Source organism: Myotis davidii, unplaced genomic scaffold (genome assembly GCF_000327345.1).
Source record: "Myotis davidii unplaced genomic scaffold, ASM32734v1 scaffold147, whole genome shotgun sequence".
In the NCBI taxonomy this organism is placed as follows: Eukaryota; Metazoa; Chordata; class Mammalia; order Chiroptera; family Vespertilionidae; genus Myotis; species Myotis davidii.
Window position 1 is genome coordinate 2,634,595 of NW_006383010.1, and position 14,428 is coordinate 2,649,022.

General features: G+C 36.2%; 1 protein-coding gene across 1 annotated transcript in view; it reads right to left on the minus strand.

Annotated features, from left to right (window-relative positions):
- Positions 1–14,428, minus strand: part of TBC1D32 (TBC1 domain family member 32) — a 114,283-nt gene that overhangs the window by 71,554 nt on the left and 28,301 nt on the right. The window contains exons 12-17 of the mRNA XM_006778431.2: positions 13,010–13,150; positions 10,084–10,176; positions 7,373–7,515; positions 3,877–4,004; positions 3,118–3,319; positions 2,328–2,410 (exon numbers count right to left, since the gene is read on the minus strand). Of these exons, the coding sequence (XP_006778494.1) occupies positions 2,328–2,410; positions 3,118–3,319; positions 3,877–4,004; positions 7,373–7,515; positions 10,084–10,176; positions 13,010–13,150 (790 nt within the window). The remainder of the gene's footprint in view (positions 1–2,327; positions 2,411–3,117; positions 3,320–3,876; positions 4,005–7,372; positions 7,516–10,083; positions 10,177–13,009; positions 13,151–14,428) is intronic.

Here is a 14,428-nt window from a genome sequence, read left to right on the forward strand (position 1 = left end):
ACCATCTGACCGGGGCCAGGAATCAAGCCTGCAACCGAGGTATGTGTCCTTCACTGGAATTGAACCCACAACCCTTTTGGTCTGTGGGCCAACGTTCTAGCCGCTGAGCCAAACCATCTAGGGCAATAATTCTTTTATTTCTTACATCTTCTATCCCAGTAATTTTCCTTCACTGAATGAATCAAATATGCACGGCACATGTCCGCATTTTTATTATATCTATGATAGATTCTCTTACAAATGCTTAAATTGCCTTCCTATTATAATTCCGCTGTGCCTGGATTTCCTGAGCCCAACCTCTCCATTATTCTGAAATTTACTTCCTTTTCATTATAGAGTATCTGTTTTCTAATTTTCTAAAGCATACCAGGCATATTATATTTATTTTCATAAGTGTTTATTATACTTTTAAAGAATGACTTTTTTTTTCTCAGAACAGTTCTAAAAGGAAAGCTAGTAACATTCTCCAGAGAAAAAACCTGAAACAGTCACAAGACATACTTTTAATAGGAGAATGAAAGATAGAAATCTGGAAATACAGAAGGGGATATGAGAATTTCATTTTGAAATACCAGAATTAAGAGACAACATATTACCTACTGGATATTCCTAATTGTCTGGAAAGAAACTGTAGACATTAAAATAGTTCACTCCCAGTGTACCTTGCATGAGCCTTATCATATAAATTGAACACACCACATTGCTATGTTGTATTTATTTATTTGTATTCTACACTACTAAATAAGCTCTCTAAGTATATAGTTATCCTCAGAACTCAGCAAAAAAATTAGTCCAATAAATAGCTGAATGAATGAGTACAAAATGAATGCAGAGATAAATGTGAAAAGACTTCCAATATTACAGATCTAAAATTTACCTCAAAAATGATTTGCAGAAATGTTTTTTCCCTCACTCCTTCACCAACGAAAAAAAAATGCCAGTTGATTTAAGTTTATGACAACTATATCATATAAAGTTAATTCTCTAAAAACCAGCTATAATTGTTTTTTAACTATTACACTGTTTAAAAGATGCAGAAGGTTTTTTGATTGACTGGTTGGTTTGCTGTGACCTACCCAAAACAAATGTTAGGTTTTGGGTTTCTCTTCAGAGAATCATTCAAGATTCTTTTCTAATTATGATCTGTTTAGACTCTGCCAGCACTCAAGAAGAGAATCCAGGAACATATGTCACCACATCTTAATTAAAAAAAAATAATGTATTTCGATTCATCTGTCAACTTCTTGAGACAATGAACCCAACAGCTCACACTCCTGTCTCATCTTTGGGGCTCATCCAGGATCTCCCAGGGACGATCAGCTTTTGCTGTTGGACTGAAGTGGTCCATTTACCTGTGCACAGCAAAGCCCATGAAGACACCAACAGAAGTTTGCAGCCAAGAAACTCCAGGCCGAGATAAGCAACAAACCAGTCATGGCTGACGTCAGGACCAGCTGACCTACTGCCCTGGTGCCACCATCAATCAGTGGAGACTACAACCCTGAGAGGACACACCTAGAAAACTACTGAATATTCTGTTAAGATCTTCCCCTGGGACTCCCTGAAAGTCTCCACCCCTAAGGCCCTTAGGATGGAGGACCAGTGCACTCTTCCTCCCGGGAGTAGTCCGTGGCCTTTCCTTTTTCCGTCTCTCTGCCCGTCATTCCTTTCGCAGGCATGTTACCATTACTCTCCTCACTCCCAAGCTCCAAGGGCCCTTCCTTTGCCTCCATAACTCACTTCCTATGCCCATTTATTCTAGGAATTACTTCTTCTACCTCGGTAATTTACCCAATAAATGTTCTCTAGATAGATAGATAGATAGATAGATAATTTCCCCCATTAATCTGACTCCACGTCTTATTGATATCTATGAAGAAACATAGACTTCTAAATTTAAAATGAGTATAAATACTGATGTAAATTATTTCCCCTTCCAAAGTCTTATTAAAACACATTCTCACATATTTTGAAAAATCATTATTTAAATATACATGGACTTCATTGGCATCAAAAATACTTTCCTTCTACTGAACTCCCTAGTTAGGTTTCCAATGTTAGTATTTGGTAATTCTCCAAATTTTCTGGAAACAACTCCACATGTCAAGTTTCCTAACCCAAAATGTAAATACAGAATGAAGCAAGTATAACAAATATTGCTAGATTTTTTTAGATCTAATCTCTAAACTTCCAGGTATAATTTTCCTTGGTCCTATATATAACTTACCTTGCCATAAAATGTTTTTGCTACAGTAGTCTATTACATTCTTATTTTTAAAAATATTTCAGCAAATATGTTTTTAATTTATTTAATCAAGTATACTTACATGTTTTGGGACTCCTGGCTTACCGAAGAGACAGAATCTGAACCCTCTACTGGAGTAGGAATTCTTTCTGATACCAAATTTGTCTAAAACATAACAGATTAATTTGCACTTTTTTTTTCACTGATAGCATTACATTCCTCATGCTACACTTTTTTTTAAATTACCTTCAAAAGGTAAATTTGGTTCTTAATTAAATATCATTTGAAGTATTTTCTTATATGAATATACGTATAACCTATGGACACAGACAATAGGGCAGTGAAGGGCTGGGGAGGGTGCGGGAGTAGCATGGGGGAGGTTAACGAGGGTTGGGGGGGAATGGGACATCTGTAATACTTCATTAATTAAGATAAATTTTTAAAATACTTCATAAATAAAGCAAATGAATGTAGGGGGAAAAAAAGACAGTCCATTGATATATATTATATTTGACTATTGCTACATTATAATCTACAGTGTCCATAACAAAAATCCAGCGTCTGTAAAAACTGCACAGAAATAACTTCCAAAGAGGACTGTCAGTCTATGCAAAGATAATTTATCTCAGCTTCTCTTGCCAGAAGAAAAGACTCTGTAGTACCGTTAGGTCCTAGAACTGTGTTCTAGGGAGAGGAGGTACGAAAGTCATCCTGAGCCAAATTAAAAAGCATTACGCCCTCCAGAGAATTGTGATGCTAAAGAAGTCCCATTTGCCCCCATAAAATACTATTTTAACTGCAATACGACACTAGAATAATTATATTTGAAATAAAGATTTGCAGGGAGGGAAAAAAAACTTGAAAATACTTACCTTCTTCCATGCATTTGCTATAGATTCATGCAGACCATAAGGAATTAACACTTGCAAGCCTTCACATGTACCATATATTTGGCAACATGTGGAAATAAAAGCTCCTTTCACCATGGGCAACATTTCCGATCCAGAAAAAAGAGAAATATCTTCATCAAGAAGTTTTTTCAAAAACTGGGCTATTTTATGAGCACCTGTAGAACTAACAGATGATACCTAAAGGTGATTCCAAGATTACAAACCATGAATTTATAAAACACTAACAAAGGCTAGCTTTGTCACAAATTCCTCATCTGCTTGGCTTGCTTTTAGTTCTCCTCTAACCTTTTCTCTGACATATCAATATTCTTGTTCCTACCCATGCCCAGATGTCTAATAATGAGAGCATTTTCAATAGAACTGAGGGAAAATGTAACAGAAAAAGTGTGTGGTTTAATCTGTCATGAGTAATCGGCTATGCTGGTCATGTTTTTTGCTTAATGGCTGTGATATCTTTCCAAATCTCTCTGAGCCCAGTAGATAGTTAGCTATTGTCATCTATTCCCAAAATTCTCTTCTTTCCTCTGCATAGTCCATAATCCTGGTTACTCCTTCAACTTTCTGATGATCTAATATGTTATTAGTGGCTGGGCAGGAAACTAACTGTACCTAAAATAGTTATCTGTATTTTCATTAACATATAGCATGGCATCTTGGAAATTTTGAGTCAGATTTACAAAATATGCTAATTCAAAAATTATTTGAAACACAGACAAATACCTTTTTTCTTCAGAAGAGTTCATATTTTCTCCATAAAGAAGTAAGGTGAGCCCTTCTTCTACAGACGCAATTCTTGCCAAAATATCAGCTATGCAAATTAAAGCTGCCTCAGAGCAGTGTGGAGCAGCCTGTACATTAAAAAGAGAACAGTCACATATTTGATGACATGCTGACATATCCCAGACTAAAATTCAAGGGCAGGAGTGTAATCTAATAAAGTTATACTGCCACAACAAAAAGAAAGTTATGATTGTTTGGCTGTGAAATAATGTCTGAATTAAAAGTAACATTAGAGTCTCTTACCAGCATAGCTGATGAGGAAAATTCATACAGACTTTTTATGCAAATCAGTTATTGTTTATTAAGACAATTGAGAGAACTGCTGCTATGACAATTTTATATGTAACTAGTGGCCCGGTGCACGAAATTTGTGCGCATTAAAAGGGAATTAATTAGAGGAAATATTTTAATATTGCTATTTTGTTTCCATCTCTCCATCCCAGTCTCTCCCAGGCTCTGTCTCTGTTTTTCTCAGCAGTCCTCCAGGCCTCCCTGCCTCCCGCTCTCCCTCTTCCTTTTTCCCAGCTGGGAAGGGGCAGGGCCAGTGGGGACAGCTCCACCCTCTGCCCGTCCTGGGGCCTCATTCTGAGAGAGGCTCCGAGAGCGAGCTGGGAGGGAGGGGAAAAAGGGGAGAAAAGGCTGTGAGCTGGTGGGCGCTGCGTGTGTCTGTGCGTATGTGTGCGGTTGTGAGTGAGTGAGAGTGCCGGCCCCACCTCCCCCGACCCACCAGAGCCTGTTGCTCGTGCAGCCTGGGCGTTAGGTCGAACCTTCAGTCGTTTTGGATGTGACAGACCCTGGCTCTTTATATATATAGATTCTTGTGGACAAATGCAGTAGCTTCTCTATTTCTTTCCACTTTGCCCTTTACTTCACATTCACTAGTTTCCTGTACAGGCATACCTTGGAGACATTTAGGTTCAGTCCCAGACATGGCAATAAAGGGGTATAATCTTTTGGCTGGTGGAGGGTCTCACCTCCAATTTGTAAAAAACATAACATCTGTAAAGTGCAATAAATCTAAGCAGAATAAAATAAGGTTTACCTATATATCCAATCTAATTTTATTATACAGAGTCTTTAACACACACTACCATCCTTTTTAGGGGATAGCATCCTTTCCTAAGTTGTAGTCATAAGTTGTAGGTCTAAGGACAGCCAATTCATGGGCTGGCCAATGGCCAATGATGTCCCCTAATGAGAAAACATAGGCTGGACCAATCAATATTTCCTCATTTTTTATTTTATTTTTTTTAAATATATTTTATTGATTTTTTACAGAGAGGAAGGGAGATAGAGAGTTAGAAACATCAATGAGAGAGAAACATCGATCAGCTGCCTCCTGCACATCCCCCACTGGGGAAGTGCCCGCAACCCAGGTACATGCCCTTGACCGGAATCGAACCCGGGACCCCTCAGTCCGCAAGCCGACGCTCTATCCACTGAGCCAAACCGGTTTCGGCATCCTCATTTTTTATTTTAAATGAATGTACTAAAAAATATTTTCCAGCGTATAGCAAATTAGCACAAAGCAAATACTGAAAACTAGAGAGTCATGTTAATGCTAGAACCCATCAACATGCTGAAGTCTACTAAAGTTCCTATTCTTTCTGGGACCTAGTTATTTGCCTGTACCTGCATGGATGCCAACATTCTTATTCTCTATAGTAAACCTGAATATACATTGCAACTAATATATTCCAATTCCAATAAATTCAGTGGCTTAACTTAACTAATGAGTCGGGTATATTCACTTGAAGAATTCCTAATTATATCAGACATTATGTTAGTCCAGCGGTCGGCAAACTGCGGCCCCTTGAGTGTGGCTCTTCCACAAAATACCACGTGCAGGTGCGCACGTACAGTGCAACTGAAACTTCGTGGCCACACTCAAGGGGCCAAAGAGCCGCATGTGGCTTGCGAGCCAGTTTGCCGACCACTCTGTTAGTGTATTTCATACTAGATATCTTTCTTAGAGCGACTTCTCTGCCTAAAATACTTTCCTTCTCTCATAAAAACACAAAGTTTTCAGAGGCAATCAATCGATGTCAAAAGAAAATAAGAAGTTAAAGATGTTAAAGACGCAAACAATTTCTATGGTTTAAGATTCAAGAACACATTTCTCAGGTCTGGTATATGGTTTATATTTACAACATTATTTATATTATGGCATTTTATTAAATTAAGCTGTATTAGGTATTCTATTTGTTTCTTCTCTATTTTGTTTTCCAAAAGTTGACTGTAAGGCCATCAAAATAATTTATCATTTTATCCTAATTTCCCAGAATTCCATACTTTGCACCGCATTCACATAAATGCTTAATGTTTTCTGAATAAGCAATGAATAATGAATACATGGATGGGTGAGCAATTGCCCAGTCCATTGAGAGAGATGAAACCAATAAAAACACTACATAACACAGACATGGAAAGACAAAAACATTTAGCTTAATTTATTTTTTCCTTTTTTTGTTTGTTTTTTATTTTGTTTTTTAGAGAAAGAGAGCATACACTCTATGGTGTCTCTTCTTCTTTTTTGAGTATGTTTTTTATTGCTTTTTATAGAGAAGGGAGGAGAGACAGAAACATCAATGAGAGAGAAACATCAATCAGCTGCCTCCTGCACACCCCCTACTGGGGATTAAGCCCGCAACCCAGGTATGTGCCCTGATCAGGAATCAAAGTGGTGATCTCTTGTTCATGGGTCAATGCTCAACCACTAAGCCACACTGGCCAGGCAACTTTTAACTTATTGATAAGCTCGTTGATAAACTTTGAGTCATCCCCCAGAAGCTGAAGTCACAGAAGTGGAGGAATATATTACAGACAACAGTACTAGTAGTGTACCAGTTCTGCCACCTGTTAAATACGACCTTTAACAAGTCACTCCTCCTTTGAGCCTCAGTTGTAAGGATTACATTACATAATGTGAAGAAATATACTGTACAAATTGTAGAGAGACATACAAATGTTAGGAACCAGGATGTTTATAAGCTTTTTTCCTCAAGTAACATTAGTTCTTCATATAAAACTGAGCTGGCTCTTCAGAAAAACAATCACATTTCTGAAGGCTATAAAATTGCCATTAAAACAAATAATAAAACATTCACAAGATTTATTAGATTTAAAACACAAATAGCTTTTTAATAGAACAACTTATCTTTGTCCTTACAACCATCAGCTCTAAGCCTAACTAGAAAAAAAGATTTTTAAGATGTTATATGTATTTTTCTCCCATATTGTCATAACTAATAAATCAATTGACTACATAAACTATAATTTAACAATAAATAAAAATCTCGGCATAAAATACATTCATATGTGGAAAAATTGTGTAATAAAATAATTTTTAAATATATCAAATTTAGAAATAAAACCCCATTGAATAGTCACTAATACCAAACTAAGAGACTTTTTCTCTTTAGTAAATAATACCAACCTTAGTTCCTTTCATTAAATTATGAATAGGCTGAAGAAGTGCCTCAACCACAGGTTTGTTACATAAGCATTCGATTGCACATTCTTTTTGGTCACAGAGTATCTGTAGAACTTCAGTCACCATTGCTGCAGGAGAGTAATTCTCTGTAATGGAAGAAGTATTTTTTTTAAATTAAACCTTTTGACATTAAATGCTTAATATACCTTTTAGTTATGGGTTAGCTATTACTGTTCCAAAAAAAGTTCAACATCAAGATTAAACAGTTTGAAAAAATCACACAACGCAATGCCCAAAGGATGATGTAATCCAAATTGTAACCTAAAACTTAAGGAGATATCATCTAGCTTAACATATCTTCAAGTTAATAAAAAGTGAATAAATTACAAAATATGAATGCCAAAAGACAACAATATAAGATCACTCGCTGTTTGACATTAAATCATTGCTTGACAGCAAGGATGGGGTTAGAAGCAAATTTACAGCTTTTCTCCTCCTGGCAAATACTTACTTTCTCTTTTATTATTATATATAATATTACATGTATTCAGGAGTTGATCCTGATAGAAAATTAGTCATTAAGACAAAATAATGGCCAAAAAGAAGGGTGCAGAGAGGAGAAACTTTCCTGTAGACTAGTGTATTCTTGTGGTACCATAAAACCAGTGAAATGAATGAGAATTTTTAAGATTTTTCTTTTAAAATACAGTACACATGAATGTAACATGAGAAATGGTCATTAAAATAAATGTGATATTTTTAGTTTCATAAACTAAAGAATGTTATTATTTGACCTAATCTACTAGAAAAATAGTGTTTTACATGAATAAACTAAGGAACCAAATTTAGCAGTGCACAACTGTCCTAGAAAGATACAATCCTATATAATAAAACCCTAATATGCAAATTGACCAAATGGTGAAACGCCAGTCGCTATGATGCGCACTGACAACCAGGGGGCAGATGCTCAACGCAGGAGCTGCCCCCCCCCCCCCGGTGGTCAGTGCACTCCCACAGGGGGAGCACCGCTCTACCAGAAGCTAGGCTCATAGCTAGTGAGCGCAGCAGCGGTGAAGAGAGCCTCTCCCGCCTCCACAGCAGCGCTAAGGACCGTGGGGAGTGGGCCTAACAAGCAGGCGGACATCTCCCAAGGGGTCCTGGACTGTGAGAGGGTGCAGGCCGGGCTGAGGGACTCCATCCCTCACAGTGCACAAATGTCGTGCACTGGGCCTCTAGTATTAAAATAATACCAATGTTCTAAATTTGTTATAATATTATAATATTCAATACTCCATGAACACACTAAGACTTCAAGTTAATACTTAACAAAAAGAAAATGTAAAAGGAAAGTGAAGTAATTTTTTCCAACCATCTCCAGGTGAGAAACGTTGTTTGCAATGAGAGTGATTATTAATGAGCATATGGCCATCGTTCATCCATCCAATTATCTATTATTTTTGAGTGTCTACTGTATGCCAGACACTATGCTAAACACTATAGATAGGAGTAAATAATATTAAAAACAGTTCACTATGCCCTGGCCAGTGTGGCTCAGTTGGTGGGGTGTCGTCCCATGCACCAAGAGGTCAAAGGTTCAATTTCCAGTTAGGGCACATACCCAGATTACAATTTGATTCCCAGGCCTGCAGGAGGCAGCCCATCAATGATTCTCTCTCATCAGTGATATCTCTCTCTCTCTCTCTCTCTTTCTCTCTCTCTCTCCCCCTCTTTCTTCCTTGCTCTCTAAAAAGAAATAAAAATATTTTGTAAAAGCCAACTAAATGGTACACCAAGACAGTAAAAACTGTTATGAAGAAAATTTTTATCATAAAGGAAGCACAGTATGTTGTAGGAGCATAGAGCAGGGCAACCTAGCCTAGTACTTTATAGATGTAAATGCTGTAAAGGCAGAATGAAGTCTGAGAACCATTGTTAGGACTAACAAGCTATTATACCTGCACATATACTACATGTAGTATATACTACATCTATCAATTATATATGGTCCAAACCATTTTTTCTATGATTCAGTTGAGTTCCTCTCAGAATCTGTGCCAGCATTTCTAGAGTAACTTCCAGGTTTAGGACACTATGAGCCTATGGATTATGAGGGTGTTCAGATAAAGTACTGGCAACTTTCATTGATATTAAAAGGAAAAATCATGTTATTTTTTAAATGTTAATATTTAAAATGCTTTTTAAATATTAAACACTAACAGGCATTTTACTAAAAAACATAAAGGTGTGATATTGGGGTTGTTTGGTTTTATTCTCTAGTAAGAAGAAAAGATCCTGAAGTTTTGGGTGTGAGCTAAAACAAGCAAGATAATCAAAACATCTAGGAATATATAAAGAAAAAATTTAAATAAATAAAATATACATATATGTATCAGTGCCTATCAATGAATTGTCCCTTAATAGCATTTCTTAAGAACATCTTAATCTTAATAAACAACATTAAAATTCCCAGCAAAATTGATTTTACATAAAAAGGCAGTAGATTAGAAACATCTTAAAACATCAATGAAAAAATTTAAATTTCATGGTTTACTTCCAGGACCAATGTAACTTATTATGAATAATACTGCATCTTAGGAAACCTCTCAACTGAACTAGGCCAATCACTCAAAATATCTAGACAATAGAATATTTACATATTTCTTAGATGTAAATATTTAAATTATTTTAACATTTTAAAATAGAAGCACCGTTACCTAAATGTGCAGCTGATGTCATCTTTGGACAACTTGGTGAGTAATAGATAAGTTGGATGAACAGAACCAGAAGATCTATAAGGGATACTGAATCTTCAAAAAGAAACAGAAAATAATTATTTTGTTGCATAGACTTACAACTTAAAAAAATTTAACTGAGCTTCCTATTCTGAGTTTTCCCAGAGCCTGTGGTATAATCAGGGAGAAGGGGGCTATAATCCAAGAAAGAAGACTCCAGAAGAACAAATTAAACATAGTAAATTAAAAGAAGGCAAGTAATGCAGTAGTTTCTTTAGTGACAGTGAAGTCTTGGTATTTATGTTGGACAAATCAGTTAATACAAACGTACCATAGGAAGATCTATCAATCTGATCAGGACTGTTTTATTTTATTCAATTAGGAGCAATAGAATTCAGCTCAATGTGTTGGTCCAGCTAACTTATCTAAATAACACTGTAGAATGGAGGTCAGAAAACATTTTTTGAAACAGTAACTATTTCAGACTCTGTGGTCAAATAGTATCTCTCATAAATAATTCTGATCTTGACAATATGTAAGTGAACAATTGTGGCCACTTTCCAATAAGACTTTATGTATACCACATTTGGTATTTACATATTTTTCTCATGTCACAAAATATTATGTTTTCTTTTTGCAATAGCTTAAGAACATAGAAACCATTCTTGGCTCACAAGCCATATAAAATGATGTACCAGTTTTGGCCCAATTTCTATAGTTTACCAACCACTGTTACAGAATCTTCACCTAAAAAAATTCTGGTGCAACTTAAAAGTAAATGTTGCCCTATGCTAATACAGTAAAATAGATTTTTCAAAACTGAGTTTATAGAAGACCTATGATACCTGATAGGCCAAAATGTAGATGTTAAAAGTCAATGAAGTGTTAAATAAATAACAGATGATAGACATAAACTTCAGTTAAATATCTGTAATAACATCACAAGTATATATTAATCTTTCTATTTTTATAGTCTAACAATATCCTATTAAATGGCATCTCTTCTCTTCAAAGTCAGTTCTCTACTGAGTGCCCAGTATGCCTAGAGTTATACTACCACAGAAAATAAAAGAGCAATATATAAAATTGTTTTTTCAAGGAGCTCACAATCAGCCTAAAAAGATTTAGGTAAGTAAAACAAGGAAACAGTACAAAAATGTGTTCAAAATGAAGATACACTAACAAAATTGGCAAACTCTAACCACTATGGTCTAATTTTCTTACAAGCTAGAACTGTTTTTTTTTTTTTTAAATTTTTAGAAATATGTAAAATGTATCAGATGTCCCCAAAACCATGGCCAGATTAAATGATTTACTAGGGGGAGTCACAAGATTCAAAATATAGCTGTATTCCTAGCTATGATTTTTTACAACAAAAGGATACAAAGCAAAATCAAAAGAGAAAACGTGCATAAGGTGAGTCTGGAAGAAACCAGGTACAAGGGTCAAAGGGTCCTCTCCCAGTGAAATCCACAGAGTACACTCAATTCTTCCAGCAACAAGTGTGACCACACACATAAAATGCTGTCCACCAGGGAAGCTTATTAGAGACTCAAGGCCCAAGGTGTTTATTGGGAGTTAATCACCCAGCATCCTCTGCCGACTCCAGACACCCAGAAGGAAGGCAGATATTCGGCATAAACCACACTGTGTATACAAATAGTGAACCAGTTCTGGGAATAGTGAGATATCCAAGTTCCCAGTTACCAGCCAAGGTCCAACCTTGAAGGAGGTCTAAGGATAGCAATCTTGAGCCAGCTATGTGTATACACACACGCACACGCACACGCGCACGCACACAGAATGCCCAACACAGACAATATGCGGCCCACAAAACCTAAAATATTTACTGCTGGAGGCTAAGTCCAGCGGGTCATAAACGGCATTTCCCTATCTTTTCCTGTTTATCTGCTGCTGTTAGGCATTTCCCCCAACCTGATCATCTTTTCCTATTTACCAAATTTTACCTGTGATATGCCTGCTTGCATTCCTAAAGGGCCAATGTGTTTTCCAGGAAATAAAAAGGATATGGGTCCGGAGATTCAGAGAGCTCAGTCACTAGAGCTAAGCCTCCCCTGGCTCCCCCAAAAGGCCTTCCAAATTTATATTTCTTGTCTAGTTTATTCATTCATATGCAACCCTTCTCCAGATTCCTGAACGCTTGCAGCGGAAAGACTGCAGCAATTTACTATCTGGCATGTTACAGAAAAAGTTTGCTGATCTTTATACTATATTCCTAGTACGGACTTAAAGTTTTAAGCGAGGTAAAGAAGATAATGAATAGCATGTGCTGAAGTTTGATGGGGAAAACGTTAAAAATGGGAATTAAGGAAACAATAACATAGTAAAATATCAAATGATGCAAGGCTTTGCAGTTTATAAAACAGTGCTCTCAAACCTCACGCTTGTTATCACAAAAATTCTGGAGCCCAGCCACATGGACATCATTATTCAATTATTCCCAATAAAGAAAATGAAACTACAGTTAAGTGATTAGCCCAAAAGATCACCGCCAGTTTCTAGGGAACCAGAACTTAAAATGATAATATAGATTAGTTCTAAATTCATCTTGTAGTTCTAAATCCAGAACTGGGTAGCACACTTAGTATGTGTAGGATTTTGAAAGACAGGAAGATATAAGGTAAGTATGAAAGAATGAATAGAAAAAAAGCAAAACAAACAAAAAGAAAAGTACATATGAAAGAAAAGTACATACTGGAAAGAAAAGTACATACTGGAAAGAAAAGTACACATGAAAGAAAAGTACATACTGGAAAAGAACAGAAATGTAAAAGGTATGCTGCTAAGTACCAGAGAAGAGAAGAGATGCTATCTCCAAGTTCTAATGATCCACAGTACATTAATCTTACCATGTATGGGCATACTCATTTATCCTGATTGTACATACCTTTTCTATTCCTCAGCTTTATGGGAAACAGCTTTCTGCCTTGTGTATAGATCAATAATCTTCCCAAAAGGCACAATGAGTGGATGAAGTAAATATATTGTAATTCTTGCCCTGAGTAGTAGAAAGTTTTCTGTTTGTTCCCTTAAGAGAGAAGCAAACAATTACATTTATCTTAATGACATTATGTTTTATAGTACCTGTCATCATTTCCTTCTAAACATTAAACAAGTTTGCAGTCTATAATGTAGACACTTGGTATAAATTTTTAAAAATCACTTTCTTTTTTTTCTTCATTTAAATTCTTTATTGTTGAAAGTATTACATATTCCCCCATTGACCTCTCCCTGGCCTCTCCCCGCCCCCAGCAAATGCCCTCCCCACTATTGTCTGTATTCATCAGTTATGCTTATCTGCATGCATACAAGTCCTTTGGTTGTAAAAAATCATTTTCTTGCTGTTTCTTAAGATCCCTTGACACCTAACTCTCTGGAAAAAAACATTCCTATAAAACTTAACTATACACAGAGCGTTCATTCTAAAACAAAGAAAGAAAAAAAGCCTAAGTTTGTCAGACTTACGTCGTCAAGAAAGGCTTCAAGAATAAGTTAAAGGAGGGAAGAGATCAATAGAAAACATCAGTTAGTGTTTAATTCTACCAATAAATAGTCAGTGCTACAGAAGTTCCTATTATAACCTTGTTAGCAAATGAAACCCTCTAATACATTTATTATTCGTTCACCATACACTCAAGATCTACTGAGTACCTGTTTTATACAAGATCTTGAACTATCTGCCGGTGTCAAAAACCTTTAAGAAGCATTAAACTGGGCTTCCAATTCAGAGTATAGCAAGTAGTCTGGAATAGCCAGAGAATAAGGAGGAGAGGTGGGAAAGACAAGAGGACAGCAGGTACCAGGGCGAAGCACAGAAGATTTAACTGCAGAAGCAACAGAGGCCTTATTGAGAGGCAATTGGGATGATATGAAAGGGTTTTAAGCAGAAAAGTATCAAATATGCATGTGAAAAACTGACTCTGATGGCAGCATAAAAGGTAAGTGGAAGAAGGTCAAGGCTTGAAATAAGATTCATCCAAAAAGAATCATGAACAAAAGCATCAGCAAGAAGAATGGAGAAGAGCAGGTAGATAAAAATAAATGTTTAAGAAAAGAAAATCAATATGCCTTAGAGCAGACTGTATGTGAAATATTAAAGAATAAAAAAATGTTCAAGTTCCTAACTCAAATATCTGTGTACGTGGTGAATTTGTCTTCTACGTAAGTAATTCTAAAGGGGGAGAATAAAAACAGGTCTAAAAAGAGAAAAAAGTTATTTCAGTCCTCAATATTTTAATATTGGAAGCTAATGGAACATCCCAGTAGTTACAATATAAATATATAATATTTGAAGCCACGAGAGTGA